The sequence below is a fragment of the Nematolebias whitei genome, chromosome 10 (assembly GCF_014905685.2).
Source record: "Nematolebias whitei isolate Nwh7 chromosome 10, NemWhi1, whole genome shotgun sequence".
In the NCBI taxonomy this organism is placed as follows: Eukaryota; Metazoa; Chordata; class Actinopteri; order Cyprinodontiformes; family Rivulidae; genus Nematolebias; species Nematolebias whitei.
The window spans coordinates 30,006,516-30,021,563 of record NC_056507.1 but is presented as its reverse complement, the minus strand read 5'-3'; the positions used below and the strand labels follow the sequence as shown (position 1 = coordinate 30,021,563).

The window sequence follows — 15,048 nt, the reverse complement described above, 5'->3', positions numbered from 1 at the left end:
TCATACAATGATCACAACACATAGCACTTGCTATTGAATAGTCAAAAGGAAGACAAGGTGTTTAAATTCTTTTGTCAGGTGTATAAAACAACCTATTCTCAAAAGTCCACTTAATAATAGTGTAAAAGAACACTACATTAGCCAATATTAACGCTCGACACTGGCGGTGCAGAGGATACAAAATTTTTTATTAAGCCTTTATTTATCCAGGTAGTCTCATTGAGCCACAATAACTCATTTTCAAGAGAGACCCGTTTAGGGAGCAGATGGGGGGTTAAGGGCCTTGCTCATGGGCCCAAAGTGGGGCGAATGAGGGTGGAGGAAAGTGTGGGTGCTTCACCTATCCCACCCACATTTTTGATGTTGTCGGTACCTGGGCGTGAACCGACGATCTTCCGATCACAGGCCCATCTTCTCTAACCTCTGCGCCACCATTCCCACCAATAAATGAAGTACAGATACGGTATGTGTGCTTTGTGTTCTCCATGTTTAATGAAATGAGTCAATAACCTCTCAAACAGCGATTCAACTGCTTGTTGTGGTTTTAGTGGCTCCATGAGTAATTCATTACAAGTCTACAAGCATACACTGTACTCTTTTTTTATTAAAAGACTTCTAATCAATTGGTACAAAAACAGTTTTCTCCACAAACAGAGACAGTAAACACACAATAACTTCACCATGTTATTAACAGTCAACATCATTAAACGGAGAATAAAGTCTGCTATTAATGATGGTGTTGTTCCAGTGGAAACGTAAATACTCAGGCACAGAGAAGGATCTCTGGAGAGGAAACACTGGCAGCTATAAAAAGAAAAGCAGCAGTGGCAGACTGAATAAGAGCTGAACTCTGCTCGGCCTCAAACAGGAAACTCTGTCCTCATCACCTCTGCCAAACGGGGATCAACCTCTGACAATGCAGCTTGTAGGTGCTGAAACTGGACAAAAAAGAAAACAGAGGGTGGAAATGTTATGTTTATTTTCCACAGAAGGCTGTAGTCTGTGGCAGCAGTTCATTACATCAGACAAGCTCGAAAATAAATCTGCTTTAGGAGAAAAACAGGTAATGTTTTACTTCTATATATATATATATATATATATGACAGTACGAGCACCATCACTGTTTAACTCAGTGCTTTGTGCTGAGCGTTTATGGCAAAACAAGTTATTAGAAAACTGTGGCTACACATACAGTTCAGCAGAGGCCGTAGTATTTCAGCTGATTTGATCCACTGCAGTGTTTTACAACCCAACATTTACAACGTGGTATGAACAATGATCTGACTGAACACTGGTACACGCCTCAGTGGATCTACAATTTAAAGTATAATGAACTTGAATTTTAAAAATCAGACACCCTTTTCTAATAGTTAAAGGAAACAACATTAAAAAAAATCACATTTCAGATAAAGAGGAAATTAAGAGGCTCTAGATCATAGTTATTTTTTTAATGCAACTAAAATAAATATGAAATGGATACTGCATTGCTGAAGCACATCACGCTGTCCCGGGGGAAATAAACAAAGACATGTAATGAATTCACTCAACCTTTATATGCACTTTATTCTTGTGGATCTTTACAGGTTCGACAGTTCGATCATCCAGGTAGATAAATCATGAAAAAGGATTAAATCACATCATCTGGACAGTTTCTTTTTGGGAGAAATGTTTCATCTTTCTGCTGAAAGACTTCATCAGTCTGAGGCCTGCCAACCAGATCTGCCTTATATAAATATCACCTCCGTGATGTGATTCAAGCCCTCTGTGGAATAAAGTTTCTCACAAAAAGAAACTACCCAGATGACATGATTGAACCCTGTTTTTGTGTGGATCTTTACCTATTTATTTTTGGGTTGTATTTTTTGGGTTACTAGTAATTGCGTACACTGCTTATTCTGAGATTATTGCTGGTGGTACTTTGTGAAGAATAATAATAATGCTGCGGATGCTCCAACGTTATCTCGTCTTTATAACAGTGGCAATAAACTATTAAGCTTATTAATCTGTACCTAAAACAGTTTCATTAACTTAGTTATATTATTTTCTGCTAATAAACTTTTTCAATTATTCATTAAAACTAGTCTTATGTCCGGCAAATTTTAAAACTTTTTAAGGCAAGTCTAAAGTCAAAATAAATCATATTTGAGATGTGAGGGTTTATCATGTCTAAAAGTCATCAGATTTTTGTTAAGACTGTATTTTTTACAGAAAATCTAATTGGACTTTTGTTCAGACACTCAGACGTAAATGAAGCCTTCGTCTGTGAGACGACCGGTCACACTCATTGCTCTGCAGATAGGTCGAGTCTTTCTTTCCCTCAACTTGCAGGAAATCCTATAAGAAGAAAGAACTGTGTCTCTGGTCTATGTTTGAACCATCAGATACATTCAGTTGTCTCTTGATCTTCAAAATGTTATAGATTTTTAACACTGCCTTGTATTTTGGTCAGCTTGATGTTTATATTAACGTAAACAACACGCACTTGGTATTTAAATGACCTGAGTGTGAGTTTTGGCTTATGGTTTATCAGATGTAGGTGGTTACAGACTGTAGAGTGGAAATAACAAACAAGCTCCTTGTGTTCAATAAAAACAAAATGTACGACGACATGTGGTGTTTCTATAAATCATTCTGGAGAGAGAACTTACTGAAGTCTTAAACTCGGGAAGTAAACAGGAAGCAGCTGCGAGACAAGTCTTCTCTGTCAGGTAACCTTCTTTTATCAAATCTGCAACGGTATCCTAGAATAAACAATACATAAAATACTGGACTTTTACTACCTGGATTTTTTTTTTAAATCTCATGAAACGATGCAATCAGGATGTGTAAGTTGAGAGGGGCTGCTCTTACTAAATCTTACCTTAGACATCTGACTGCACAGGTCAGCTAGAAACTCGGTTGTGATCTCAGCCAGAGCACTCAGCTGTTCATCGTCAGCATCTTCTTTATTTGTGTCTTCATCTTTGTGGTACTGGCACGCTTGGAAAATGGTTCCAATAAGAGGCAGACCTACAGACAACAAATAGGATTTTAAGAAGACACTACTTTTCAATTAATTTGATTTCTAGGTGTTTATCATGGAAAATGTAATTGGACTGTATACATGTGCATCTAAAAAATGTGAATAACATGAATAAGTTACATTTTTTTCAGTCATTTCAGAAAGTGAAATATTTCAAGCCTTTATTTCGTGTAATTTTGATAATTACATCTTACAAATAATGAAAAAACAAAACTCAGTGTTTCAGATAATTAGAATATTCCACTGGTTTTGGTAGCTTTGTCAGTGTGGTCCGGTGCTGAGTCCTGCTGGAAAATGAAACCAGCATCTCCATAAAGCTCGTCAGCAGAAGGAAGCATGAAGTTTCTAAAATGTCCTGGTAGATGATGTGTTGATGTGGACTTCAGAAAACTCAGTGGACCAGAACCAGCAGAGGACAAGGACCCAAACCATCCCTGACTGTGGAAACTTCACTCTGGACTTCAACAACATGGATTCTGTGTCTCTCCACTCTTCTTCAGACTCTGGGACTTTGATTTATAAATGACATAAAAATGTACTTTAATCTGAAAAGAGGACATTGGACCACTGAGCAACAGTCCAGCTCTTTTTATCCTCAGCAGGTAAGACGCTTCTGATGTTGTCTCTGGTTCAGGAGTGGCTGGACTTGAGGAATGAGACATTTGTAGCTCATGTAGGAGTTAATCAGCTGATCAGGGTGAGACACCGGGAGTTTATAATATTGAACCTTTTCACAATATTCTAATGTTCTGATACACTGAATTTTGGTTTTCATCAAAATTACAATAAAAAAAGGCTTCAAACATTTCACTCTCTGTAAAGAATCTATATATGAGTTTCACTTTCTGAAATGATTGACAAAAAAATCTAACATGTTCATATTCTGTTTTTTTTTTTAGATGCACCTGTACATATATGGTAACCATTGCTTTCTGTGTAAATAAAATGATATAAAACACAGAAGTCAGTCTCTATAACCACCTTTAGAGTAAACTGAATGACAGCAGAACAGTGGAGCTGATGGAAAACTTACTTGCATCACTTCTGCTGCACCACTGACTGTGACATCTATAAAGAGCCTGCAGCACAGAAAACGTCTGAACCATCATGCTCTTCCGCTCATGAAAGACAACTGAAAGGTCGTTTGTCTGACAGAGATCCTCGCACACAATGTCACAGACAAAGTCCCACACTGATTTACCCGGCCCATCAGGAGCAGCTAAAGGAAACAAATACACAACAATATATCCATTAGAGCTCACTTCCCTCTTCTCTAATGTTGCAATAACTCTTAAACACCTTGAACTGCTTACCAAAAGCCTGAAGGCCCTCATCTACAGTGGTGAGCAGCTGGAGGATGTGAAGGTAAACCTCTAGGCCATTTGGACTCTCTGATCTATAAAAATATTAAAACTGGGATTAATAAAGCATTTTTGAATTTGAATGATAATACAAATATAATGTTGGGATGTGGTCTTATAAACCCAAAAACAAACAGCAGGTGCCATTTTGTTGTTGACAATCACACAAAGGCAACAAACTCTTTAAAACTGCTCTCACATGAGGTCTGATGGGCACTGTGCTGGAGCTGCCATTTCTAAACCGAACCTGGAGTATAACCTGGATTAGGGCCAGGCCATAATAATGTGCTTAATGTGCGGGCCGGTGTCGGGCTTTTGATTGCGTCAGTGGATGCGTATAGCTGACGATACAATTATATGGCAACATGGCTTGCCATAGATTCACCAGCCGCACGCCACCATTTGGCCGCACGCTGACCGGCCTTGAAAGAGGTAAAAAGTTCAGTTGAGCTTCAGATGGGACTGTACTACCAGGCAGCGATCCATCAAAGCCCAAATGGACGTTCATGCAGCCGCTGCACTCAGCGAATGCGTGCGGCCGACGACCCAAACAGGTGAAATCCCAAAATATCCGACATGTCAGAGCAGGGTCCGTGTCTGAATAATGCAGAATGCAGTCAGAAGCAGGGCTTTAATGCTCGTTGACGACCATGAAAGGACAAACACCCCGTCAGCTCCAATCTTCTGCCCCTTAGCCGTGTGTGTCTGACGACCGTTAATAACTATATACGCTGTCAAAGCTTAATTAAAAATGTCAAAGGGGGGGGGGGGGGTTGGTTTCGGACCTGTAATTACTGTTAATTCATCGGGTCGGGTTCGGAAATTATAGCTACGGGCTGGGGCTGGGTCGGGTCACATGTTTGGGGCCCGAATGCAACCCTGCACTGTGACACACTATAAAAACAATCATTTGAGGGGAACGCTTCAACAAAAAATGAACAAAAATCCCTTTCTGTTTGAGGCATCAGCTTTTATTTGAATCTTAGCTTGAGCCAACATCAACAACTTTAGTAACAAAAAGATGTTTATATCAAATTCCAGGATATCAAATATCCTGGAATATCTTGTAAAAAGATCTGAAGCTCCCGACCTTGACCTCTCTAAGTGGCTTTAAGAATCTGTTGGACTCTTGACAGGGACCAATGCTGACATGTTCCTGTTTTTACTTTCCTACATTCGCCTTATAATCCAGCTGTTTTGTTACTTTTTGGCCATCTTATTTTAATTTGTAAAAAAAATACAAATCTGTATGCCTCTTTTATAATTGTCCATTGTTGTCATCATTCTTTGTTAAATCAAGTCTCTTGTAAATGTGTCCTCGAGGCTCAATGGGATTAACCTGTTTAAATACAGGTTGGATGTTTGAGACTACTAAGAAATATTGCCATTAATGTCTGAAACTGGTTTACAATTTTGTCATTATATTTTATTCTTATATGTTTTGTCCAGATTAACATTTACTTTTTTTATTTCTTAGAGAAACTAAAGTTGTTTGGATTAGATCCATGAAGCTCTCGTTACTCTAAAAGTGTGGCCTGATGTATGCTGGTGCTTTGGACACACTTGACTTCACTCGTCCTTCACCTGACAGAAATTTAACAACATAAATTAAACATGAGCCGACCTTACACTGCAACCGCAGCATGACAGATGAATTACGTGGGGAAAGATGGCTGAACTAAAACGATTCTGCTCGCTGCATTTGTAGAGGAAAATGCTCCAAAGCCAGCAGAAGTCACAGAAATATCAATAATTTAGCACAATGAGAACTGATGTCTGTACCTACTCAGCTTGAAACCTGATGAGGCCAAAGAATAAGCGATTCTACTGGACGAGCCGTAACTTTTTAAAACCCTGCCTTGACCTGAGGACACTTTGAATCTGCACTCTTTGCTACAGATAGTCTTCATGTCATTTTCTTCATTAACGAAGTTAATATGAATTTATTTTTCTTGACACCTTGATATAAATATCCTGCATCCAAATTTTTATCTAAAAAAATAAAACTTTAGAGATAATTGTTCCATCACTCAGCGACTACTGGAAAAACTTGACCACAGTGTGTGCACGTGTTTATCAGACCCCCCCAGCAAGCACAGCGTCTCCCACATCCTGAAAAAAAGCATCAGAACTGTTTCTCTCATTTAGTTCTCACCTCAGCTGTTTAGCTGCTTCAAGGAGACACAAAATCACATCCAGCTGGTTTTGACCGTCCTCTTCCTCCTCGTCCTCATGTGGCTGAGATGTGATCCAGCTCTCCATTAATTCTTCATCGAGGTCAAACAGTTTGTCAACCAGCTCTCCCACCTTCTCCAATAGGTCCGCTGGGGGGGGGGGGGGGGGGGGGGAGTGGGTTATTTACTATTATTTATTTTACAACCACAAAAAGCTTCAGCAAGTGTTTTAATTAAATAACACGTAGACTTTGAAGACACAATATATATATATATTTATAATTATTTAGTTTATAATAGGAAAGTAATGATAAAAGTAAAGTACTGTTGGTTGAACTGCTCATGATGAAACACAAGTTGGAGCAAACAGACGCCTGTTGTCGTATTCGATGGAGCCAAAGGGAACAGACGTCTTTCTGAGACAAACACATCAGCAGTAATCTGAAAACATCATCAGACAAGATTAATCTTTCTCTCTTAGACCCTTTTATCGACAAGTCTACAAAAATGTTAAGATGCTACCTGCTGGTTTCCAGGAGAGTTGGAGGATCTGCATCTCCAAGAAGAAGCAACAGCACAGCACTGTGGACACACAGGGAGGTACACTGATTGTAATGAACCTATATAAGCTTTTATTATACATTAGAGATGACTGTATCCACTTACCCTAAGTCTTCATTTTGGCTTAGAGCCTCACATGTGTCAGGAAAACAAGCAATGTTTCCAAGGATTCCAACACAAATTTCCTAATGCAGAAGAAAACTCAAAATAAATTTAACTGCACATGAAAAAGGTAAAATGACACACAGGATTTTGTTCTGGTGCGATCTGTAAAAAAGATTTCACTCACTGTAAGACGTGGGCATCGGGACTTGGCGATGACACCAAGGAGGATATCAGCCACTTTAAATTCTTGCAGAAAACCTGCCACATCCTGCAACATAATGCACCCAAATATTCAAAATATGTAAGTAATGATTCATATTTAAATGGAAAATATGTTTTAGTTAAGTGGAAAACATAAGATGTGGGTGCAACTTCTGCTAGATCTGTTTTATTTTTCCTATAAGTAAATCTTGCATGTAGATAAACTAGGTAAACAAGAGATCGTCATCTTTAAAAATCCATTTAACCATTCATCGTTCTTTTTTGGTACAAAGCTAGTGTACAATCCAACAAATTTTAAACAATTTATCATTTAATTTATTAAATTTCCTTCACAATTTGTCTTCATTTATGTATCAGAACATTGCCAGTCGAGATGAAAACGGTGCAATATCAATGAAAAGCTGCACCTTGTCCATTGCCATGTCCCAGACTTTACAAAGATCTTCTTCATCATCCTCAGAGAGCTGCATCTGACCTTCAGAGTTTTCTTCTGAATGCTTTGCGACCATCTGCAAGACAACACAAGTTTACAGACATTTAAATAGTTTCCAGTAACAGTGTCCAGCAGAAGGTCTGTATGTACTACACAAAGTTAACAACTGGCTGCTAAAGTAACTGTTCAGGAATTTATAAAAAACCAACACTTTAGTTATCATTTTGCATATGCATACTCCAAAGTATTTTGTATACAGAATTAAAATACAATTTCCACCCAAATCTAACTATCTCATGATTATAGAGAGTTATGAAGCACCCAAAACTGGCGAAAATTTGCATAAAGAACTGTGTGCTTACATTTATAAGGCGTGTCAATGTGCTGAAAAGCCAGTGCTTGCTGTAAACAGTGTCCCCAATGGCATCAAGGTCTTCATCCTCCTCTCCATCAGCTTTGTCCGGAGGTGGTGAAGGATTACGGTCCACAGCAGGAGACAGCAGACCAGTTTGAGGTGAGGACTTTGTTTCTTCTTGCTCATCACCATCAACACTACTGTCTTAAACAGACACATTGCCATGCACATGGGCCATACAACACCAAGATTGTCAACACCAATAGATTTTGCAATTGCGGTGCTATTAAAACAGTAAAATGGAAGAACGATTCTTTATTTAAGCGTTAATTAAAACTGTTGGAGAGTTAGCTTGTCGCAGCATATCGTCGACGAGGTTGTATTTTATTATTAGCTTTTACAAATAAACTTTATACAATTCAACTCACCCATTGCGGCTGTTCTTGACAAAATTAATTACTACGTAAATACCGAAATTAAAAGTTTTAGGACGTTTAAATTCTCCAAAAGCTCAAACGGTAGAGCGGTCACTTTCCTGCGCATGCGTATGACGTCTTGCGCGTTGGCGAACACCCGCATGTAAAACAAACACCGCCCCCTACAGGAAGCAGGCGGAAGTGCATGCTCTTCCACTAATGTCCATTCAGAAAAAATACAATTTGTTGATCTCATATACAGTGGGGAAAATCAGTATTTGATACACTGCCGATTTTGAAAGTTTTCCCACCTACAAAGTATGAACAGGTCTGTAATGCTAAACTGAATAGTTTTCATGTGATACTGTTTCTATCTTAACATGTGATTCTTGACCTGCCATTGTGTATCTGTTCTTACCAAACCCAGCCGGTCGAAGCAGATGGCCGCTTGTCCTGAGCCTGGTTCTGCTCATGAGGGCGTTTTTCCTTTCCACTGTCACCTTCATGCTTGCTCAAGATGAGAGTTCTGCGATGGAGTTAAACTCAAAGCAGTCTGCTCCTCAGATAAATACTGTTAAATTATTATTTTGATGTATGAATGTTTCTGTTAACTTTATTTTAATTTATGTTTAGTGCCCTGAGATGACTTCTGTTATGACTTGGAGCTATATAAATAAACTGAGTTGAATTGAATTAATGTTTATCGTAGGTACACTTCAACTGTCAGAGACAGAATCCAAGAAAAAAAAATCACATTGTATGATATTTAAATAATTCATTTGAATTTTATTGTATGAAAAAAGTAGTTGATACAATAAAAAAATAGAACTTAATATTTGGTACAGAAACAGTTTTTTGCAATTACAGAGGTCAGATGTTTCCTGTAGTTCTTGGCCAAGTTTGCACACACTGCAGCAGGGATTCTGCCTCACTCATCCATACATATCTTCTCCAGATCTTTCAGGTTTCGGACTGTTGCTGTGCAGCATTGAGTTTGAGCTCCCTCCAAAGATTTTCTATTGGGTTCAGTTCTGGAGACTGGCTAGGCCACTCCAGGACCTTGAAATGCTTCATACAGAGCCACTCCTTAGTTGCCCAGGCTGTGTGTTTCAGGTCATTGTCATGCTGAAGACCCAGCCACGACCCATCTTCAATGCTCTTACTCAAGGAAGGAAGTTGGCCAAAATCTCACAATGCATGACCCCATCCATCCTCCCTTCAATATGGTGCAGTCGTCCTGTCCCCTTTGCAGAAAAGCACCCCCAAAGGATGATGTTTCCACTCCCATGCTTCATGGTTGGGACAGTGTTCTTGGGTCTGTACTCATCCTTCTTTTTCCTCCAAACACGGCGAGTGGAGTTGATACCAAAAAGCTCTATATTGGTCTCATCTGACCACATGACCTTCTCCCATGCCTCCTCTGGATCATCCAGATGGTCAATGGTGAACATCAAACTGGCCTGGACATGTTCTGGTGTCAGCAGGGGGACCTTTTGTGCCCTGCAGGATCTTAAACCATGATGGCATAGTGTGTTACTAATGGTTCTCTTTTGAGACTGTGGTTCCAGCTCTCTTCAAGTCATTGACCAGGTCCTCCCCTGTAGTTCTGGGCTGATTCATAACCTTCCTCAGAATCATTCTCACCCCACGAGGCGAGATCTTGCATGAAGCCCCAGACCGAGGAAGATTGACACTCATCTTGTGTTTTTTCCCATTTTGTAATTATTGCATCAACATCAAAGTTCATGCTCAACAATCTAGGTAAATAAATCCAACAATGTTCAGTCAGGTCATCTGGACAGTTCCTTTTTTTGTTGAAAGACATTTCACCCTCCATCCAAAGAGCTTCATCAATCTGAGGAGTCACAAACAAACTGTTTTCCCCACCAAGCAGTATACTTCTACAGTGGACCAACCAGTTTGCTGGTGATAAGATGGTTTCTGGGGGCTGTTCTCTCCCCCGTCGACTCCTCCCAGGCAACCACAGCCACAGTGACAACAAAGTCCATGCTCAATAATCCAGGTATACAATCCAACATTTTTCAGTCAGGTCATCTGGACAGTTTCTTTTCGTTTCAGCACAAAAAAAGAAACTGTCCAGATGACCTGACTGAAAAATGTTGCACAGCCATAGTGGTTCAAGACATCAAAGTTCATGCTCAACAATCCAGGTAAAGAAATCCAACAATGTTCAGACATGTCACCTGGACATTGCCCTTCGGATGGAGAGTGAACTTCTCTCAACAAAAAAAGGAACTGTCCAGATGACCTGACTGAACATTGTTGAAATTGCGTCAACACTTGATGCCTTCTCACTAAGCTGCTTGCCTGTTGTCCTGTAGTCCATCCCAGCCTTGTGCAGGTCTACAATTTAGTCCCACGGTGTCCTTAGACAGCTCTTTGGTCTTGGCCATGGCGGAGAGGTTGGAGTGTGATTGATTGAGTGTGGATAAGTGTTTTGTATACAGGTAACAAGTTCAAACAAGTGCAATTGATACAGGTAATGAATGCAGAATAGGAGGGCTTATTAAAGAAAAACTAACAGGTCTGTGCGAGCCAGAATTGTTGCTGTTTGGTAGGGTGATCAAATACTGGTTTCATGCAATAAAATACAAATGAATTATTTACAAATCATTCAATATGATATTCTGTCTCTCACAGTTGACGTGTACCTACAATAACAATTACAGATCTCTCCGTTCTTTATGGGAAAACTTTTTAAATCAGCAGGGGTGATAATCCAGGACATTCCTGCAGCCAAGAAGCAATGCTGACTAACACTGCTCCACCGGGCGGTCCTACAATAACATCTCTAAGGAAATTTAATATCTGACCTCTGTAGATCTTAAAAAACAAGATTTTTATGCTTCAGCAGCTCAATTACATTAAGATTTAACTAAATAAAGGCTAATAGAAGAAAATAGGAATTGTACTTTGTATTTAATCAAGAAATAAATACAATAATCAAGCTTGTATAAAAATAAAGAGAACTAAAATATCCACTCATTCATTCTCTTAAGTCACTGTTTGCTCACTTCCTGTAGCGTTTAACTGTGGATTTGTTCTTTAAAGCTGCTGGTGTTGACCTCCAGTCATGCAGGAGGAGTTGGTGCAGTGGGAGTCGACCTGTTGATTTGTGCTCGTATCATTTAAGATTATCTCTGGCTGCAGTTTGGGTGTTACTTCTGTTGAAGAAGGGATTTACCCTGTGTAGGGTTTGGGATATGTTTTAATAGCACGACTTACATCCATAACCTGCTCTTTAGTGCACAACAACCCTGCGAGCAGGACAGCTTGACCTTTGACCAAAATATGTTGTGAACCAAAGAGCAAATTTTAATTAAACTTACAGAAAGTACAGCTGACAGTAAGATGGCGACTACAGCTAGCTAAGTGCACCCCTGAGCTGAGGCTGATACCCAACAAATATTTTGAGCATTAACAGATTGCTCAATATGTTTGTTTAAAATTGTGACTGTCCGTTAGCAAAATATCTTGTGAACAACTTTTTCAATTTTAACAAAACTTTTAGAAAATAATCAGTGAATGTACCTCAACTACTGATTGACCTTTGGAGACAACTCAATTCAAGATGGCCGCTACAGCTATCTAAACTTAGAAAGCATACAAATGGCTATAATTCAGTCAATCTTAGATATTGTGCTAAAAGTTGGTGTGGTAGTAGCTGAGAATCCTTTGCAACACATACTCCAGATAATACTTATTGTGCAAGACTTTTGCTTAAAACTTTAGCATTACCTAATGGAATCAACCCTGTTTGTCTGTTAGCAAAATATCTTATTAAAGTCAAAGTTTCTTTATTTGTCATTCACAATATCACATGTGATACATGGGGTGGAACGAAATTGTGTACACAGGGTCCAGTTACATCCAACAAAAGTATAAATAGCAAAAGAAAAACAGTAATAAGATCTAAGATATAAACTAAGTTAAACACTAAGCACTAGTACAAAACCATACGTCGAACAACAGCAGCACAAACATGAGTCTTTCAGAATCAGAATCAGAATAAACTTTATTGGAATTGCACCGAGGTACAACACGAATATGTACGCAGAGTCGTCCAAAAGATGGGCGGAGTGCACAAAGCTGCAACTGTAGAAAGCGTGGCCATTTTATCCATATCAGATAATAATCTTAGATAGGAAAAGGGGGAGAAACATGAGGGTAGATAGTGGTATTACAAAAAAAGATCCTTCATGTCTTGTCTATCAGGACACGATTTGAGACATCAAAAAACTCTACCAGCAGCACAATTAAAACATGATTACATTTGCATTTGACATCGAGGTGTTGAGATTTGTCCATGAGCGTTTTTTCAGATCAGCTACAGTTTCTGAAGATGTTGTTCCAGCCAGCAGTTCTGATAAGCTTGCACAGAAAGTTCTCAGGGGGGGTGCGATAGATGAAGCTTTTGTCCTTGGGTACTCATGTCCCAGGAGAAATTTGATAATCGGCCTGTCTCCGAGGCCGTCGGGAGTCAGATTCAGATAAGCTTGATTCTTGTTTTTCTTCAGGCAGAGATGACTTTTTTCCAGCCTTGAGTCCATCTGGGCGTTGTGGTTCCGAAAATACCTAATTGTGGGATTCCATTCCACTGATCCATGCTGTGAGTCTCCTTCAAGGTCAAACCCACCACGCTGATGAGTCCCAGAAGCCGCAGGTGGCCTGCGATTCTCAATCGCCTCCATCTTACGGTTAAGCTCGTAAACCTGACGATTCAAAGTTCCCACAGCGAGGCCCAGACCTTCACACTGACTCGGAAGCTTTTCCATGGTTGAAACTGCTGCCGCCGTCTGTTCAGAAGTCGATAAAACAGAGCCCCACCGATACCAAAAAGCAGAGACCCTGCTATCATAAATCCAAATATGTAAACGTTTTCAACATCCTCCTGAGACAGGACTGAGAGACACATCATCTGCCACACCCCCCACGAATCCATGACGTACCCCACAGCGTGAGTCTCAGATGGACACGCAGGTTCTCCAGGACCTTGTCGCTTTGATGAAAAAATCTTATCAATAGAGTTGAACGCCCACGATACCACAAATCCATAATCTTCTTAATTTATGTTCAGGAGATGAGACCCAGGCGCTTCAGACACACAGAGAGCAGATGTGAACAGATGAGTACGAATGAACACAGCAATGTGAAATACATCAGCAGCATGAGATCAGCAACATGTATAATCAGCAGCACATATCAACAATTCAAGTGGCATTACAGTGACTTTTTTTCACAGTGATTATCCTGATTAGAGATTCATGAGTCTAACAGCTTCAGGGTAGAAGCTGTTCCTCAGTCTAGTGGTTCTGCACTTAATGCTCCTCAACCTCCTTCCTGAGCGGAGTGGGGCAAAAAGTGTGTGCTGGGTGAGTGGAGTCCTTCATGATGCAGGTGGCCCTCTTCCTGCATCTAGAGGTGTAGATGTCTGTGATGGTGGGGAGACTGACTCCAACATCTTCTGTGCAGCCTTCACCACTCTCTGCAGAGATTTTCTTTCTGCAGCTGTGCAGCCTCCATGCCACATGTTGATGCTGGAGCACAAGATGCTCTCCACTGCACACCTGTAGAAGGAGGTGAGGACTGAGCTTCCCAGACCAGCTCGTCTCAGCTTCTGGAAATCACTGGCTACCACTGAATGGATTTTAATTAAACTATGTAAAAGTATTTACTGAATATTAATCTATAACTGACTGACTTTTGGACTCAACCAAATTCAAGACGGCTTTCACAACTAATCACATTTGAAAACACAAAAATTGTAATTATATTTATTATTTATTATTAATTATAGAGGGAAGTGGTGGTGCCAAGATTAGAGGAGGCGAACCTGTGACCAGAAGGTTGCCGGTTCAACTCCCCGGACCAACAACATCAAAATGTGGGTGGGAAATGTGAAATGCTCACGCCTGCCTCCACCCTCATTTGCTCTGCCCTGGGCCCTTGAGCAAGGCCCTTAACCCCCACTCACCATCTTCTCCCCTGGGTGTCCTAGATATCAGCTCTCTGCTCCACAGAGGGCTGTGGTAGCTCAGTGGTCTGTGGTTGTGTCAGGGAGGACATCCGACGTAAAAACAATTGCCAAGCCTTTGTGTGATTTAGTTTGCTGTGGTGACCCCTGAAGAAGGGAGCAGCCAAAAGAATATATATTTGTATTAATTATATAATATTTAGCTTTAAATCTAAAAGATTTAGAAGAGCTGGCTGTGGAAAGAGATGTTGGGGCGTCCTTGCTCAAGCTGCTGCCCTCGCAACCCGATTTCGAAATAAGAGGAAGATAATGGATGGATGCATGGATGGATGGATGGATGCATGGATGGATGGATGCATGGATGGATGGATGCATGGATGGATGGATGCATGGATGGATGGATG

The 15,048-nt window shown here is 40.2% G+C and overlaps 1 protein-coding gene across 1 annotated transcript; it reads right to left on the bottom strand.

The window, feature by feature from the left end:
• Positions 1-788: 788 nt before the first annotated feature.
• saal1 (serum amyloid A-like 1) lies at positions 789-8,802 on the bottom strand. The gene is made up of 13 exons (XM_037682967.1): positions 8,662-8,802; positions 8,241-8,437; positions 7,853-7,954; positions 7,408-7,491; positions 7,224-7,303; positions 7,080-7,139; positions 6,883-6,998; positions 6,539-6,707; positions 4,336-4,418; positions 4,056-4,241; positions 2,861-3,009; positions 2,649-2,741; positions 789-938 (listed from the first exon to the last, which is right to left on the bottom strand). Exons 1-13 carry the CDS (start codon positions 8,663-8,665, stop codon positions 861-863), a joined length of 1,401 nt encoding a protein of 466 aa, XP_037538895.1. The 5' UTR covers positions 8,666-8,802; the 3' UTR covers positions 789-860.
• Positions 8,803-15,048: the final 6,246 nt, after the last annotated feature.

Excerpts from the sequence above, each read along its gene's own strand:
- saal1 (XM_037682967.1), bottom strand. Across the intron at positions 4,419-6,538 it reads GAAGCAGCTAAACAGCTGAG|ATCAGAGAGTCCAAATGGCC; the intron begins GTGAGAACTAAA and ends ATATTTTTATAG. Across the intron at positions 3,010-4,055 it reads GTGCAGCAGAAGTGATGCAA|GTCTGCCTCTTATTGGAACC; the intron begins GTAAGTTTTCCA and ends TGTTGTCTGTAG.